This window comes from Zootoca vivipara, chromosome 3, assembly GCF_965207765.1.
Source record: "Zootoca vivipara chromosome 3, rZooViv2.hap1.1, whole genome shotgun sequence".
NCBI classification, from domain to species: Eukaryota; Metazoa; Chordata; class Lepidosauria; order Squamata; family Lacertidae; genus Zootoca; species Zootoca vivipara.
Genome location: NC_142586.1, coordinates 15,260,425 through 15,279,552, shown reverse-complemented (window position 1 = coordinate 15,279,552; position 19,128 = coordinate 15,260,425). Strand labels below are relative to the sequence as shown.

The 19,128-nt window shown below is 42.7% G+C and overlaps 1 protein-coding gene across 1 annotated transcript in view; it reads right to left on the bottom strand.

The window, feature by feature from the left end:
- Positions 1-6,553: 6,553 nt before the first annotated feature.
- PCSK2 (proprotein convertase subtilisin/kexin type 2) overlaps positions 6,554-19,128 on the bottom strand; it is a 104,441-nt gene continuing 91,866 nt past the window's right edge. The window contains exons 9-12 of the mRNA XM_060272426.2: positions 15,286-15,501; positions 12,657-12,757; positions 11,148-11,375; positions 6,554-7,246 (exon numbers count right to left, since the gene is read on the bottom strand). Coding sequence (XP_060128409.1) covers positions 6,760-7,246; positions 11,148-11,375; positions 12,657-12,757; positions 15,286-15,501 — 1,032 coding nt within the window. The 3' untranslated portion in view covers positions 6,554-6,759. The remainder of the gene's footprint in view (positions 7,247-11,147; positions 11,376-12,656; positions 12,758-15,285; positions 15,502-19,128) is intronic.

Here is a 19,128-nt window from a genome sequence, read left to right as displayed (position 1 = left end):
CGTATTAATCCACTTTCCATTACTTTCAATGGAAAAGTTCGCTTCAGTTTATGAATGCTTCAGTTTAAGTACTTCGCGGACCGTCTGGAACAGATTAATCCACTTTCCATTACTTTCAATGGGAAAATTCGCTTCAGTTTATGAACGCTTCAGTTTATGATAGACTTCCGGAACCAATTGTGTTCATAAACCGAGGTACCACTGTATATGAATGGCTGGTGAAGATGATGGACTACGCCGAAATGGCGAAATTGACGGGGAAAATCAGAAGCCAGGAAGAGAAGGACTTTAAAAAGGAATGGGGAAAAATTATAATGTACCTAAGAGAACGCTGTAAACAACTAAAAACTTTGGCAGGATTCGAGTAACGTTTGTAATGTACTAAAAATAAACTAAGGTAAAATGGGCTAATATAAGAAAAATAGAGAAAATAAGTGAAGCAGTGGGAAAAGATTGAAAATGGTAACCATGGAAGGGTGGAGGGGAGTCAAAGGATTCAGGGAATCCTAAAGGAGGATGGGGATATTTATTGTTTGAATTTAAATTTGCAATGTAAAACTCAATAAAAAAGATTTTTTTAAAAAGAAATATTCATGTATATGAAAGGCAAATCTGCTCATAGAAGGGACTGGCAGCCTTTTTATTCAAGGTGTTCTGGTTGTTGATAAGAAGAGTTTTCCTGTGGTTCTTCATGGGATATGGACTGCAGTTATTAAAGCTTGAATGTCCATGCATGTATCTGAGGTTAGAATTAGCCTCATATTATCCTTTGGTTTGTTTTAAGCTTACCAGCTTAAAAGGTTTACACATATCTATGCTTTACCTCTGTAAATGAACAAACAAAAAACTCAGAAGCACTCAAGCAAACATAGCTCTTGTCAATCAGCATACATTTCTGAAACTTATTGTGTTCCTCACTTGTGAAACTCTTTATTGCATTCCATGTATCTCCAATGGCTCCAAGACTTTCACAGAGCTCTGTGCATGCAAGGGCTTTCCTTTTATTTCTGGGAGAATTTTCAGTGTAGAATGTTAAATGCACACAATGGACATTATTAAGCATCACACAAAAAAGAAAAAAAGAATGAGAAGCTTCTATGCACAGATTATGTGCGGTTTCTTCAGCACAAATAACTCATTTGCAGGGCTGGCCCTACAGCAAGGCTGGGTGGCGCAGGGCGTCAGGGCGCCGGGCTGCTAGGGGGGCACCGCGCTGCTGCGCCTGCGGTAGCCACACTGCGCACTGCACCCACCAGACAGCCGCGCTGGGAAACAGGGTGGGGTGGGGCGCCAGAGGGATCTTCTCACCACAGCACCAGGGCGCCAGATATGCTTAAGACGGCCCTGCTCATATGTTTCTTATATTATCTTCCTGACTAAGTTTAAGCTGCACATTTTTACATATACCATAAAGAAACAGTAGAATTCCCACTGCCCAGATCCGAGTAATTCCAAATTTTCTGGTGTACGTATTCCCTGCTTACATGTCTCTACTTATCCTAATCTGGGATCCACAGCCTTCCTAATTTATTCAGACATATATTTAGAGACACCTTTTTAGATATCCAATACAGTCTAAGATAAGTTTGACTGTACTAGAACACATTCTGGAGACTTGAAAGAGAGAAAAAGGAACCACGGTTAACAGCAGCGCTATTTTTCTAGAAAAATAGGTGCCAGAACTCACCATGAACACCTCCCTTGTTTTCTTTGAATGGCAATGGTGCCCATCTGAGAGGTGCCGGAATTGAATTCCGGTGAGTTCCAGCTGAAAAAAAGCCCTGGTTAACAGTTACGAGAAAATAATTCATTTGCAAACTAAGGAGCAAAAACATGCTTAAACTCATGTGATGAGAAATATGCACACAATTCCTTTTGACTCTGAGATACGCCTCTGCATCACACCTAGAACAGCAAGAAACAGCTGTAGGTTTTGCTGGAGTCAAGGCAAATCTCAATTAAGCAATGAGAAAACTGGTTTATTGTCAAGATTGCTCCCCCCTTTATGACACACTGGGCAATAGATATAAGACATAATATAGATTTGAATCTCTGGGGGAACTTTGGAAGAGCAATCTGAATTCGCAGCATGTTTTTCTTCGAAGGAGAACTCCCTGAAAATGATTTATAGATGGTATTTAACTCTAAGCAGACTTGCTAAAATGTAAGTCCGAATCAGATAAGTGCTGGAGATGTAACGAGGTTGAGGGTATGTTTTATCATATGTGGTGGCCTTGTAAAAGGGTAAAAGAGTATTGGGAAATGACATATAATCAACTGAAAAAAAATGTTGAACAGCCTTTCCAAAAACAAAAACAAAAAAACAGAGTCCTTTTTTTAGGATAATTCAGAGGGAAATTCCTAGGTGTCAAAAAAGACTATTTAAGTATGCTACTACAGAAGCCCGTGTTTTGTTAGCCCCAAAATGGAAAACGAGCGAGGTCCCAACCAAAGAAGAATGGCAACTTAAACTGATGGAATATGTGCAGCTTGCAGATTTAACATATAGAATAAGAGAACAAGAAGAACATACATTTAAAGAAGACTGGGAAATGTTTACTGAATATGTGGAGGGAAATTGTGTTCATTTAAAAACGCTGGTAGCATTAAGATAAATCCAACAGTGATAAGTTTTGATGGATGTAACAATGGATTACTGAATGGTTTAGTTCATGTAAAATATGCAGGGATGTACAGTATGCAAAATGAACCATGGAAAGAGGAGAAGAGAAGCCATTGATTTAAGGTTGTCTAAATTAATATTTTGAAATGTAATTTAGAAAAATTAATAAAAATTATAGAAATATTGCTCTCCCCCCACCACCACCCAAAAGAAAGTGTCACAGATGGCTTCTAGTTACTAACACATTTTCAGTAAAATACTTTATGCTGAATCACATCTCTTTGCAGAAGTCTGTTAAAAAGCTAAATTCGAGGAGAGCAGGGATGTGCTTACAGGCCCCACTTCTTCCATGGTGTCTTTGTCACCCTCCAAAGACTGAAGGAGAAAACTTGCAGTGGGGAGCTGGGGAAGTTTTGGCTTTCTGGGGGATTTAGAGGAGAGGAAATTCCATTGTCCAAGCAGAAGTCCTTGCATGAACAGGATGACTTTGTTGGATGCAACCAAATGAGCATAGGCCACCTGGTAATGTACAGATTTGAAATTTTGGCTGTTTCAGAGCAGCTCTTACAAGTTGCTCTTTGCTGGAGTCACCCACCACCGTGGCGACATCTGTGTTTAACTTGCTTTTCCGGAAAGGCCAGAGATTTTAGATGATTCAAGTCAGGCTCTTATAAACCGCAAACACTAATGTAAGTGGCGGCATGATTTTAATTCCAAGGTCATGTGACAGCCAGAACTATGAACTTTTAAGTCTGCTTTGACTCCACAGGAGACATTTAAGCACACGTGTCACTTTTCCCATTTAAATTAATAAGACCCCAAAGAGCTTAAATTTGGTTGAAGGGTGCCACAATTATCCCCTCAGGTTATAAATGAGTTTCCTAATATATATCCCAATCAAAAAGTAACGTTATGAGATGCACCATGATAATGAAATAGTGACAACCAGCCAGCCTCTTCATCGGTGAAGTGTGTCTGTCTTTCTCATTATTAACATTCAGGTGGGATTTAAACACCTTCCTGTCCACTTTCCTGTCCCTTGATGGCTGAAATATACCGTTTCAGTGGCAACCCTGGCATTTTCAGCTCTGAGGATATTTGATTTAAATGTTTTGTATTGTTTTGCTGTTTTATTGGATTATTCCTTCGGCAGCAAATACATTTTAAAATTGCTTTGCATAGCTGCCAAGTCTCCCGTATTCCCCGGGAAATCCCCTTTTCTCCAGCTGTTCCTAGCTGAAAAAACGGATTTTTTGTTTTTCCCCGGTTTATTCTGGCGCGGTGGCCATTTTGGAACTGGGCGGAGCATGCTCAGAAGCGACTTTTGATGCTGCTCTGCCCAGTTCCAAAATGGCTGCAGTGCGACTTCTGGCGCGGCAACCATTTTGGAACTGGGCAAAGCAGCATCAGAAGTCACTTCTGAGCATGCTCCACCCAGTTCCAAAATGTCGGCAGCGCTACTTCCAGTCTGCTACTTCCGGCCTGGTCTCTTATTTCTCCGACAGCAACTTGGCAGGTATGTTGCTTTGTCGTACTGAAGCATCTTTGACAATGTTTTTGGAATTCGGTGGCACCAATTCATTCTTCAGTTCCAAAAAATTCAGATGAAGTTGTGACTTCATGATAATTCCTAGAATGCAGCACACCAGGGACTGTGAGGCTGCTAAGGACCCACAGTCCAATACAAAAGCAGGAGGGAGTGGTTTAAAGGCCTCTCAGCACTGGTATCCCAAGAGCCATTGGGATGGGGGGAAGGGTATGGCACAGACCACCAAACTTTGCTTGGATCTTCACACACACCCCACCGCTGCCACCACCTACAACAGTACGGTCTGGCAGCGAGGGGCTGTGCTTTACCTGTTCCCATGCTGGAGCTGCCCTGCAATGCCCTAGCAATGCCCAGGGGCTGGGGTAAGAAGAAGAAAAAGGAAAAGGACCCCTGGACAGTTAAGTCCAGTCAAAGGCGATGGGGTTGCGGCGCTCATCTCACTTTCAGGCCAAGGGAGCCGGCATTTGTCCACAGACAGCTTTCTGAATCATGTGGCCAGCATGACTAAACCACTTCTGGCACAACGGAACACCATGACGGAAACCAGAGTGCACAGAAATTCCATTTCCCTTCCTGCCACAGCGGTACCTATTTATCTACTTGCACTGGCGTGCGTTTTTTTGAACTGCTAGGTTGGCAGAAGCTGGGACACAGCAATGGGAGCTCACCCCGTCGTGGGGATTCGAACCGCCCACCTCCTTATTTGCAAGCCTAAGAGGCTCAGTGGTTTAGACCACAGCGCCACATGTAGCTCAACAGCCCCATACAGATGTAGAACAGGAGTATCTCAACACCACCCTCTCTGCATCATTCTGGAGCTTTTGTGGAGTGGGCAGTGGCGGACCTACATTTTGGGGGCTCTGAAGCTTGACCAGCAATGAGGTCTGGGTAACCATGGCTATCTTCTTCAATGGGGTTGTTCCTTGGCAGGTCACCAAACCTTTACCACATCTGTGCTACTGAGTCTCAAACTTTGGGATTGTTGAAATATATACCCCAAAAAATTAATTTAAGTCGTGCGACTTAAATTGGGTCTACTAGATCCGAAGCTTTTAAGCAATGTGGGCTAAAGTTGCTTCTGCGGCCCCTCCAGGATTAGGGGCCCTGAAGCTTAAGCGTCATCAGTTTCATGGTAGATCTACCCCTGGGATTGGGGTGGCTTCATAGTGACTCAGCAGTTTTAATCTGAAAGGCATTGAATTGTGTTATGTATATTGGCGACCTTCTGCACAACCTGATCTACCTAAGAGAGCTATGATGAAGCAAGAGGAGACATTGATACTTTACCACCCCTGCCCCTCAAAATGCAGATTGATGAATTTCTCCAGCTGACAGTGCCACTAAAATACATACAAAGATCTGGGAGGAGAATCAGTATTGGGAAACACATTAGAACTCTGGCTTTGTCCTCAGGTTCCAAACTGTTTTTTCCAGTGAATACATGTCTATTCAGAAGTAAGACTCACTGAGTGTAATGGGACTTAGTCTCGGGAAATCAAGTACAGTCACACCTTGGATCCCAAATGCTTTGGTAGTCGGACATTTAGGTTCCCAAACGCCGCAAACCCGGAAATGAGTGTTCCAGTTTGTGAACCTTCTCTGGAACCGAATGTTCAATGGGGGGTTCCATGGCTTCTGGTTGACTGCAGGAGCTTCCTGCAGGCAATCAGAAGCCGTGCTTTGGTTTCCAAATGTTTTGGAAGTCAAACACACTTCCAGAACAGATTCCGTTCGACTTCCAAGGTACGGCTGTACTGGAGTCTTAAGTGCAAAATACCAGTAGCATAAGGCAGGATCTGCACTCTGTAATCTCCTTCAGTTTATGAATCTGTTTTTGTTTTTTAAAACATGTGTTTGAACATATATTGGGCCCAACTACGCTATTCACACTTTTTTAAAAAAAGCATGCTTAAATTACCCACATTTTTGGGGGGAGGAAACAAAACCACCATGAGGCCCCAACCAGCACTTTTGAGGGCAAATGTTCCTCAGCAGAAAATTGCTATGGGTCCCCATTCTGGATCAGAACCCCACCGTTGCTATTCCTTCCAGTCAAAAGTGGTGAATTAAAACATGCTATTATTTTTTTTAAAAAGCACGAACGATATTGCAGGTAATTTGGTCCTGTGACAACTGGTTTTGTTTTGCCACGATTACAGCTGCCGTGGCAGTATTTCCATAAGTCAGAACTGCCAGTTTTGAACATTCCACTATCTAAGCAGATAAATAAAATGCCAAGTGATGTGTTCTCTTCAAAAACAGTAAGAGGAAAGGGGTCACAGCTTGCTTGGTTGGATACTTTTCACATGACATTTAAAAACAAAAAAAGAACACCCCAACCCCAGATAGTTTAGTTACAGTCATTCACACTTACAAAGTAGTTGGTAGATAGTAATAATAGTAATAATAATATATTTGTGGCTCAGAATTCAAAAGTTTTCACTGTAATTAAGTTAGACAATGCAGATAATGGGGGGGGGGGGAGAACCAGGGAGTTAGGATAATGTTCTAAAGACAATAACTGGAATATGCCTAATGTTTAGGGAAGGAAGTGGGGAAAGGATGCTGTCTGACATGCAAAGCAGAGCTAGTTCTTGTTCAATATACTCTTCAAGCTTCTCTCTACAGCTTCATCTAATTCTTCTTCCAACTCTTCCTTCTTGGACATGGCCAATTTAGACTGATAATCTTTTACTATTTGGTCTATGTAGGGTGCACTTTGAGTTCCATGTAGCATTAATGTCCACTCCTTGAGGACTCCCTTCTGAGGCAGGAGACCAACAAACCCAACTTCCAGAACCCAAGTACCCCTGGGGTCTTCTCCCCAAGAATGTGTTGTCATGAAAGGCCATTTGTCAAAGCCCACCTTGGAATCATCATCTCTGGGACGCCGACTCAGCAAAATGGATTTCGTCCCCATCGGGGATGTCATGTTGACATTCAAGTCCCCTCTCCTGGTAGAGTTCACTGTTATAACGGCCTGGACGTGTTCAAGGTATCGGACAAAGTTCTCCTTCCCCTCACAAGCATCAGTCGTAAGAGTCAGAACCAACTTGCCACTGGATGGTATTTTCCTGGGGTGTACAAATAAATGAGATGGTTTTGAATGCCACGTTTTTCATAGCACGTCTGTTTACAAGAGCATATTCACTACGGTTTTGTGCATGAATACAGAAAGTATTGCAACAAGATCATTATTAACCAGAGAGTGGCACAGTTCCATATAGCTAATGGTTAAATCAGGCATCGGCAAACTCAACCCTACAGATGTTTTGGGACTACAACTCTCATCATCCCTAGCTAACAGGACCAGTGGTCAGGGATGGTGGGAATTGTAGTCTTAAAACATCTGGAGGGTTAAATGTTGGTTTTTGAAGACTTCAAAACAGATGAGGTTACGTAATGAAAGGGAATATAATTCCTCCCCCCATACTGGGGCATGGCTCTTGCCAACCCCTAAAGTCATCCATGATTCCTATCCTTGACTTTGATTCAGCCACCCACCCTACACACACATACTGTTGGTGTGGGTGGGTGTCATCTCTGGAACAAGTTTTAGCCCCATAGCCTAGCCTAGCACCATGGACTACATGGTCTGGATACAGTTGTAAGATTGTGTCACCAGCCTGACTGGCTGTCAGAATACTTGGGGGGAGGTGTTGTAGGATAATTTATTTTGCCATTTGCTTTCTCAAAACTTACTTAATATATTTTCTTGTTTCCAGACATAGCAACCAAGGTGGCTAACCCCCGAAAAAGCAAGAAAACAGAAATAGATAGATGACTGATAGGTATGGGCCAGTTTAAAGTTTTTTAGAAAACTTATTCAAATCAAACAGCAATAAAATACAAGAGAGAGAAACCACATCGAAATATTTGAAGATGAGCCATAAATATATCAAGTCAGCTTGACAAGACTGAGGAATGATAGCAAATGGCCAGGAGAGGAGAGGCTATTTAATTCACCCTTAGTGCCTGTTGAGCACTGAAACTACCATGGTAGTTTATTAAGACAAGCCTAGTTGCTTTTACAATAGCTTTCCTTATTCCCAATTTAGGAAAAACATTGCTTGTATGTTTCGTTGTCAATGATGTAATCACATAATCAAATTTGGTTTGCTACCTGGAACCATCATGTAACCATGCTTAATATATGATCCCTGATTGGTTGAAATCAGGACTCCCTGGTCCTGAATGCTGTAACTGGGCCCCTGAAGGACCAGGTGCACAGCCTAGGAGTCATTTTGGACTCACAGCTGTCCATGGAGGTGCAGGTTAATTCTGTGTCCAGGGCAGCTGGCTGGGAGTGGCCACCAAGACAATAAAACACTGGTCCTGAAAAACCTACATTGGCTCCCAGTACGATTCCAAGCACAATTCAAAGTGTTTGTGCTGACCTTTAAAGCCCTAAACAGCCTTGGCCCAGTATACCTGAAGGTGCGCCTCCACCCCCATCGTTCAGCCCGGACACTGAGGTCCAGCTCCGAGGGCCTTCTGGCAGTTCCCTCACTGCGAGAAGTGAGGTTACAGGGAAACAGGCAGAGGGCCTTCTTGGTAGTGGCGCCCGCCCTGTGGAACACCTTCCCATTAGATGTCAAGGAAAGAAACAGCTATCTGACTTTTAGAAGACATCTGAAGGCTGCCCTGTTTAGAGAATTTTTTAATGTTTGATATTTTATTGCTTTTTTATTATTAATGATAATATTCCATTGGGAGCTGCCCAGAGTGGCCGGGGTATAAATAATAAATGATTATGATGATGGTGATGATGATGCAGTAACGAAATAGGAGGGAGGGAAGGAGATACAGACCAGCATCAGGTCACAAAAAACAATAGCTGAGAACAGATGTGGGAAAATGAATGTAAAAGGGGAATATAAAGTTTCCCTGCCCCCATGGGGAATGTTTTAATCCTCTGTCCCACCTCACAAAATGGCACTCTACACATCAGAAACAGAACCTGTTGAAAACTCAGCACAACTCTAATTCTTACTATTGTAAACTTAAGAGTACATCTTTAACAGTTCTTACTTTCATGATATATATGGAAACCCCTAATGAATTTTATATATATATATATATATATATATATATATATATATATATATATATAATAAAGTAGCATGCTAATCAAACTTTTGCAAACCATTAACAGCTTCATGCTAGAGCTAGATCTCTTTTATTTCCTACAAAGCACAACCACTTTGGGAAATAAAACTGAAAAGGTGAATTGCAGCTGTTAGAGGCATAAATTGTCCATCATTAGGTTAGTATTTCAAATAACTCAATTGAACTTTAGCTGTTGCAGTCAATTAGCATTAATTGATTTGCTTGTTGACTCATTCTGTTTACTGCATGAGGATAATCAGAAAATAATTGGACTGCCTGGCCCTTAATTGGAGATATAGTGAACACTGAGCAAACAAAATATTTAGTGCTGCAATGGTACTGCATTCAAACACCTTGTACAGTGTTCTCTGAAGTGTTTTGGAGTTATCACCAAATGGCATAATAAATCAATGAAGGATCTAATGAGGTAGGCCCTGTGATCCCTTGGCCCCTGTAAAAGAGTCCCAGGGGCCCTGGGATGCATCAGATCTCCCCTCCCCCACCTGACATAAAAGAGAGAGGCCTCAGAGTGTGAGATCTACAGGTCCTCCGGCCCACAACTTCTGCAGCCCTGGCATTTAAGCCTGTCATGGGCCCCAATCCAGCACTAGTCCCAGGCAACTTGTTGTTTTTAGGGCACCTGTTGTTTTTAGGGCACCTACTGAGTGCTAAGATGCCCTGGAAAACTACACGTCCCTGGGGACTGGGGCACTGCAATTTCAGTGTCCAAAGAGGAAAGGAGGCTCCACAGAAAGGCTTCCCAGTTGCTACACAGAAAGGCTTCCCAGTTGCTGCTACAGCCACTGCCACTGCCACCATCAGTTAAAAAGCTGCCCTTTGAAACTGATATGGCAGAAAGTATTAAATACATAAAAGTATGATATGCACCCTGATGTTGGGAAAGATTGAGGGCACTAGGAGAAGGGGACGACAGAGGACGAGATGGTTGGACAGTGTTCTCGAAGCTACGAACATGAGTTTGACCAAACTGCGGGAGGCAGTGCGCGAGACAGGAGTGCCTGGCGTGCTCTGGTCCATGGGGTCACAAAGAGTCGCACACGACTAAACGACTAAACAACAACAACAACATGATATGCATAAAATGTAATGTTTGTATGCATTGTTTTTGAAAACGTTTTGCAAAGAGAGGTTTGCGTTAGGCCCGGGAGGTTTCACTCTGGCGAATGCAGGGGGAAAGGTTTGATGTTTCTGTTTCAACCCAGAAGCCCAAACTGCAAATCTGCAGAACAAGCAAGTTACTTAGGTACCAGAAAGAGGAACGTTTTTGAATTGCATTAAGGACTAAAAAGAAGACTAGACCACACTACTACTTTGTTTAAGACCAATGTGTTACTTTGTTCAAATGTTTATTTGTAACTATTTTAAAACTGTTTCCAATAAAGCTTTGGAACTCATTCTTGTGGTGGAGAACATTCATTTCTACTCGCATAAGGTCCAAATAACTCCAACAGACGGCAGGGAAGCCAGCAGTAGGTGGAGTCAGAGCCAACAACAGGAGAAACCAATTCATTCTAGTGTTGCCCAGATTTGTTGCTATTATTCCAAAGGCAAGTTCCTTCACTATAATGCAGCACACAACTTCTTCAAGAAGGAAACTGCCTTAAGTTTTGTGTACCACCTGACAACTCTGGTTTCATACCTGAAGAAAACTGTTGTGTAACTCAAAACCTCACTGCAATATCCACTCCCTTCCAAACAGCTAAAGGTGTCTTCTGAACCACTTTGGGCAATATTTTTCTCTCTGAGACAATATGGCAGGTAATCTTATATTCTGTAGTGACACAATCCCGCTGATTATGATGAGACTACACCTGAACTGAACCTCTCATGTTTGCTATCACTTACTGAGGCTCTTGTATCGACCCGCCAACGCAGTGAAATCTTTCTGGAACCGTCTTCCAGTCTTTAGCCATCTTAACCATTGCCCCAGCATCAAGGACGCCATAGCCGAACAGGTGGTTGAATTCTAGGCCGACACCGTTTCTTCGCCACTGGTGGACCTCGTCATGAAGTTGATTCCTTTTAGAGGTGAGCACTGTCAAATGCTGCATGTCTCTCCATGTCAGATCCAGGCTGCAAGAGAGCAATATGGTAAGAGATTATATCTCTAGGAAGCTCTCTTTTTAAGCTCTCTTAATCATAGAAAAACTTCCAGTGAGCTGTTTGGAGAAATCCACAAGTAATATGTTATGTTTATGAGAATCACAGGTGTAATATGTTACATGTTTATGAGCATCACAGAGAGGTGAGCAAGCTTTGGAGATCATCAGATCTGCCTCCAAATATCTGCTGGCTCTCATATTTCCAGAATGACAGCAGCCATTGCTCTTGCATCCCAGAATGCCTTGCTGCAATGTAAGGTCCTTTTTGCACCAAGCAGAGCACTGTTCTATTATTACCAGCCATGGCATGAGCAGTGGGTCAGAGCTGGAGAGTCACCCTCCCAACATGGACATGGCTGATGCTTAATTGGATGGGGCTCGGGTCAAGCAGGGGCCAGGTCAGGCACCTGAAGTTGTAACAAGAGCAATCAGTTGGTGATGAGAAAGGAATGATCATTCCATCTGGCAAGCTTAATTTCATGCCCTGACAGAACAAATGACATTGTGTGACACTGAATCCAACATAATGCTATGATGTTTTTTAATAAAAAGGGGGGGAAGGACCCCTGGATGGTTAAGTCCAGTTAAAGGTGACTATGGGGTTGTAGCACTCATCTCGCTTTCAGGCCAAGGGAGCCAGCATTTGTCCACAGACAACTTCCCGGGTCATGTGGCCAACATGACTAAAGCGCTTCTGGTGCAACGGAAGCCAGAGCGCATGGAAACACCGTCTCCCTTCCCACCGCAGTGGTACCTATTTATCTACTTGCACTTCGTGCTTTCAAACTGTTAGGTTGGCAGGAGCTGGGACAGAGCAACAGGAGCTCACTCCGCCGTGCGGATTCGAACTGCTGACCTTCCAACCGGAAAGCCCAAGAGGCTCAGTGGTTTAGACCACAGTGCCACCCGCATCCCTGCACATCATGCTATGGCACTCGTTGCATCAGGGCAAGCATTTCAGCTTTCCCAATGGAAATTTGCATTTACCTAAATGCATCATCAGCATATGCAAATCTGTGTTGTCTGGTTTTATGATGCATAAATGGCCAGGAGAAAAAGAGCAACAGAAGATGGTTAGGAAGATGCCGAGTGCATTTACATAAGTAAAATTAATACCTATTCAAGAATAAACCATTTAATGTAACATGGAATTTTGCGTTTTGGCTCATGCAGGCTTAAGAGGTTTGTTTATAGCCATAAATAGGAGTAATTTAAATTTGTAACAGTATAATTGATGGCTGTTTTCACTCACTTTGCCTCCAGCGCCAGTGCAAACACTCCCGCAGCCTCTGGTGCGGCTGCAGATGTTCCAGAGTGGCGCAGCGTACAGTTGCCATATAAATCTGTCGTAGCCTGCAACAAGGATATAGAAAAATTCACATCGGGGAGGGAGAACATTCCATTCTCCTACAAGCTGGATAGGCAGATGAAAATCGTATGAAATATTTTTTGCTTAAAAAGGGGGTTATTTTAATATACTTTGGTTCTTTTCATTTTCTGAACAGACAGTTGAAATATTTATTATTATTTTTAAATAGGAAACTGTAATTAACCAGTAAATACTAACTTTGTTTCAGATTCATTCACCAGTTATTCAAAATTCAGTTAGATTATTTGCTTAGTAACAGAGACACAGAGGCTCCCACTAGGAGACTAGAGTGTCCCCCAACTCAATATAAACTCTGGATCCAACCCACCAGGAGCTAACCTAGGGCTTTCAATTTCCATTGGCTCACTGTTGTAGAAGGCTGAGAAGCTTTGTGTAACACAGTCACTAAAGGTTAACTATAAGTCACAAATAATAATAATAATAATAATAATAATAATAATAATAATAATAATAAATTATTTATACCCCGCCCATCTGGCTGGGTTTCCCCAGCCACTCTGGGCAGCTTCCAACAGAATAATACACAGAATAAAACAACAAACATTAAAAACTTCCGTAAACAGGGCTGCCTTCAGATGACTTCTAAAAGTCAGGTAGTTGTTTATTTCCTGGTAGCAGGGCATTCCACAGGGCAAGTGCCACTACCGAGAAGGCCCTCTGCCTGGTTCCCTGTAACCTCACTTCTCGCAGTGAGGGAACCGCCAGGAGGCCCTTGGTGCTGAAACGATGGGGGTAGAGATGCTCCTTCAGGTATACTGGGCCAAGGCCATTTAGGAATTTAAAGGTCAGGACTAACACTGAATTGCGCTCAGAAATGTACTGGGAGCCAATGTAGGTCTTTCAGGACCGAAGTTATGTGGTCTCGGCGGCGACTCCCAGTCACCGTTCTAGCTGCTGCATTCTGGATTGGTTTGTGGATAGACTTGTGGAAAAAATATCTAAATTAATGGTTCTTATTAGCCTGGGTAGCACCAGCTTAAAAACAAAAGAGGAATGTAAATGTGTAAAATTGATGGTAATTGCAGCTAGACAGGTTATAGCGAGTAATTGGAAAAATGCAGAAGAGCTGGGGTGAACAAATGGAGGGGAAAATTGAATAATATTATAATTTTAGAATACCTAACTGTGAAGATGCATAAAATGAAAGTGTTTAAGGTCAATGAGAAAGAGGAGGATTGGTTTGAAAAGATATTGAATTATTTGGGTGGGTTTGAACAATTTGGGGTAATTAAAATGTTAAAAGTTAAATAACCTTGTGGAGTGTAGAGCTTAATAAATATAGAATTGTACATATGACATTGATTTGAACATGTTTTTATTGTTTATGTACACCCAATGTATTGGCCGCCTGGGGGGGTTTCACTGTTTGTGTTTGGTTGTTGGTGATTTAAATAAAATTTAAAAAAAACAGATGGAGCTGGTAGACAACTGCCCTGGACACAAAATTGACCTGTGCCTCCATGGACAGCTGTGAGTCCAAAATGACTCCCAGGCTGCGCACCTGGTCCTTCAGGGGCACAGTTACCCCATTCAGGACCAGGGAGTCCTCCATACCTCCCCACCCCCTGTCCCCCCAAAACAGTACTTCTGTATTGTCAGGATTCAACCTCAACCTGTTGGCCACCATCCATCCTCCAACTGCCAATTTGATGGTCTAGATAACGCATCAAGCTGTGTTTCAGGAATAATGGAAGCGAAACATTTTGAACTCCTCGCAGCTGCACAGGAGGGCAGGAGGCATGCTGCAGCTTCTTTATGTCATGCTAAGCTATGGTTTCTATATTTTCAATGATTGATTTATTGATTGTATTTCTATACCACCCTTCATCCGAGGATCACAGGGTGGTTTTCAATATAAAACACAAAAATACATACCATAGTAACAAACAAAAAACAATAACTCCCTGCTTCCACAGTTTAAAAGGTTAAATGTGGCCAAAGCGTACCTTCCCTAGCCAGTTTTCCTATAATGAGTCAGTTTTGCAATGATCATAAAAGCAACATAGGCCCAGTCTTCTGAGGACCATGTCAATGAAAACATTTTCAGGTACACCAGTTACCATGGGATTATCACTGAAGGCTGATCCCAATGAAGATTTTTTTTTTGAACTCACTGTGTTTTCTGTTTTGTTTTTAAGATTCTTCCAAATCAGAACTCACTAGGTCCTTTTGAAAATATGGTTTGCCGCTACATGGTGAAGTCTGAACAATGGTAAACTGAACATGACCAGGGTATAACTTGAGACAAAATATACCGAGAAGTTTGTCTATCTTAGGTCAGGCCTACACAGTGTAAAAGCTGTTTCAAAACCACTTTTCTCTCCAGCACCTCCAAGCATTAAATATCTGCTCTAGTCATTAGATGCTTGCTGGGAAGATTTAGCAAGGCCCAGCTGGTCAAAAGATGTAGAGGGGTGTTCCTTTTTGGAAAGGAAGACCCCCCCTAATGTTTTGAAAAGACAGCACTACAATTTGTGATTTCTCTACTCACCACACCAGCTTCGGGATTTCTCTTCCTCCCATTGCTAAAAGTAGAAGCCAAGGTTGAGGAGCAGCTTTCATCATACAAAGCCGTCCGGCCGTCGTTAATAGCCGAATTGATGGAGATGGTCCACATACTCGATGCATAACCATCACAGTTGCAGTCATCGTAGCTTCCTCCATCTCCAGAGGCCCACACATAGATGCTTCCCTTGCCACCTCGGCCCTGTGGGAAAGGGGAACTCAGATTTGTCAGGTTCAGGCTATATACACAGGCTCATGTTATTGTGGAGCTATATGTGGACACGGGTAGTGTTGTGGTCTAAACCACTGAGCCTCTTGGGCTTGCTGATCAGAAGGTCGGCGGTTCAAATCCCCTCGACGGAGTGAGCTCCCGTTGCTCTGTCCCAGCTCCTGCCGACCTAGCAGTTTGAAAGCCCGCCAGTGCAAGCAGATAAATAGGGCAGGAAGCTAAAAAAAAGTGTTTCCGTGCGCTCTGGTTTCCGTCACTGTGTTCCGTTGCGCCAGAAGCGGTTTAGTCATGCTGGCCACATGACCCAGAAAGCTGTCTGTGCACAAACACCGGCTCCCTCGGCCTGAAAGCAAGTTAAGCGGCACAACCCCATAGTTGCCTTTGAATGGGCAACTGTCCAGGGGTCCTTTACCTTTTTTACCTTTTGTATTAATATGGGGAAATGTAGATAAATTCACAGTTACCCAAAGTGACAAATGTATTGAGTCCTACACACCTTTGTCTGGGGCAAATCACAGGCATTCTTTTGTGCTTAGGATGTTCCCCTTTAAATCTCTATTTTCTCAGCACACAAAAGATTTTCCCAGCAGTTAGTAAGACACACATGAGAGAGAATCGATTGCAGGGACAATAGGATCAGAGCCAGCGTTTTGTTGTGACGGACACAAGTCCACTTAACCTGCTCAGCCCTTTGGTTATCTGGCAGTCAGACGCAATTAGAGAGTTTATGCTGGAAAGCGTCCCTGGTTTGTTAAGAAGGCCGAGTGGCTTTGATACACATATGTCTGTTTTGACAAAGAACAGAGATATGATAAAAACAACTCTACAATAGACCAGGAGTGGGGAACAGGATCTGGCTGCCCACCTATCAGCAATCTGACATCACGCTGATGTTTGCTGGCCCACTTTCATCTGCACCTTGAAATTCAACTATGTTGCGTGAGTGACACTTTGAAGCCGTGACAATCAGCTGATCATCAAGGCTTCACAACCCAACTGACAGCTCTCTGCAAGCGCTGATGATCAGCTGTAACTAAGCCTGCAGCCAGAAGTTCCCCAGTGTTGCAATAGACAAAAATGATGGGGCTCTTTAAACAGGGAAGGGTGGGGCAGAGAGAGCTAAGAAGATCAGTAGGATCACCTAGGCAGAAAGAATTTCTGTGTCCTACCAAAGGCTACTTTGGGCAGATTGTCATCATAGACGTTAGGGTCTAATGAGACAAGATGCCCATTCACACAATCAGCAATTGTTATGACCCAAATAAATCAAATATTTCAGACTATTTAAGTTTTTTAATAATATATAATAATATATAATAATGATAATAATAATAATAATAATAATAATAATAATAATAATAAATAAGACTCCAGTTCAATACCGCAGCATGAAGGATGATGGAAGCATTCAAGTTGATCAAATATACATTCCCATGTACCACCAACTGCTCTCGAAGTGGCCTAACTTGATGTATGTTTGAACATATAGCGAATGAAAAAGCACATATACATTTTAAAAAAATCTTAGATCAGGTATGCACAAAAACTCTGGAAAAATAAGAAAAGTTCTTCCACATAGAATCATGCCTGGAGTGTTTGTGTGTGTGTGTGTGTGTGTGTGTGTGTGTGTGTGTGTGTGTATTCTCATCTTCCTAGGTTTTTTGGGGGGGGCATAAGCCAATAGGCCCCTTACAAGATATAATAGGCCCCTTGCAAGAGCTCCTCTGGATTCTAACTAAGAAGCTGTGCAAAAGGGAATCAAAACCTAATTCTGATTTGAAATTGCAAATGGAAGATAAAAAGCTCCTGCTGTTTTTTCTTTAAAATGGCAACATAAAGCATCTGGATCATTTTTATACAATTGCAGGGATGTGATCTGAGTGTGTGAAAGAAATAGAGCACACCGCTTATGTAATGATAAGAGCTTCTAATTTGTCGGGGCTCCTCTGAATAAAGCTTTTTTATATATGAAACTACTCCTCATTCTTGGTGCCTCTTGTTGGACCCAGAAACATTCTGTCTTATATATCAAAACCAACTGATACAGATTCATTTGGTCAGATTTAAGAGTTGGATGGCAGAAACAAGAGCAATTGGTGGCCCAGACTTGCCAGTATTTGATCTGAGACGTGCCAATAGCACAAGTAAGGCGAAAGTGGAGAGGAGAAATGCAAAATAACCTAATTTAACAGATCTTCTGGAACTGTATGTAAAGATGCAGGGTGAAAACTTCCAAATTGAGAGATGTGCTAGTCCATAAGAGCATGAACTTTGCAAAGGCAGGGGTTCTAAGACCTGTTGCCATCCAATCGATAATGGCCAATATTAAAAAATATTCCGGACATGCGTAGAAGCAACTTCCGGTGCCGCTCTACCATCGGTGCCAACTCCCAGATTGAAAAATCCAGGATCAGCACCGGAAGTCGCGCTGCGGCCATTTTGGAACTGGGCAGAGCAGCGTAGTCGCTTCTACGCATGCTCTGTCCATTTCCAAAATGGCCGCAGTACCAGAAATCGCTTCTGCACATGTCCAGAGACTCCAGACATGTGCAGAAGGAGCCTCCCCGGGCCGGTAAGAATCCAGGGGATTTACGGGGTTTTTTAAAATCCAAGCTGCCAGCGGGAAACGGCTGGAAAAACGGGGGGTTCCCGGGGAATACGGGAGACTTGGCAGCTATGCGCTCTACCTGATTTTCGGTGCCCAGGCATGGGCGGAGCGGCACCGGAAGTTGCTTCTACACATGTCTGGACATGCGTAGAAGCAACTTCCGGTGCCGCATTACCCATGTCTGAGCACCGGAAATTGGGCGGCGCCAGGACCCAAAATGGAGCCTCCCTGGCAGGTAGGAAATCCGGGGGATTTATGGGTTGCTTCTCAGTGACTTATTCAGTGACTTGCATAGTTCTATGACATTCCTATTCGTATTTCCCCACTGCATTTTTGTTCACCCACTAACAATGACAAATCCAGTTGCTCATAACTGCGGCTAAAGGAAAATGAGAACAGCCATTTATTTTTTAACACCTGGGTTTTTCCTTCCACTGGAGAACCCAATCACGATGCCTTGATTAGAACATAAATTCTTAATACTTCCCTCCAGGCAATTTCCACCTTTGTAGAATTTTTTGTGCCTTAGGCGCAGCCATGTTACTGAGGCAATATAACATTCACTGGCAATGCAGGAAGAAAGGTACAGATGACATACTGCAAATTGTGATGAAGCTCAGACCACAGCCTTAGTAAAAAAGAAAAACCTTGATCTTTTTCCAAGAGTGACTTCTTTTTGAAAACCCTACTGATATAAAAAGCCAACCACACACACACACAGCAATCGGTTGATTAAGAACGTTTCTCCTTTAGACAACAATATGTTGAAACTGGATAAACACCGCTCATGAAGCCACAAATATATAAACCGACAATATAAGCAAGTTCAAAGATCTTGGGTGTAACGTTAAAATGGGAACAAAGTTGAAGAATCATCATGCTTACAAGGCATGATTATCTTCATTCTTACAGGGCATCCTCCTCTAACTTGGTGTCCTCTAGATGTTTGAATTATGGTGCTGGAGGAGACTCTTGAGAGTCCCATGGACTGC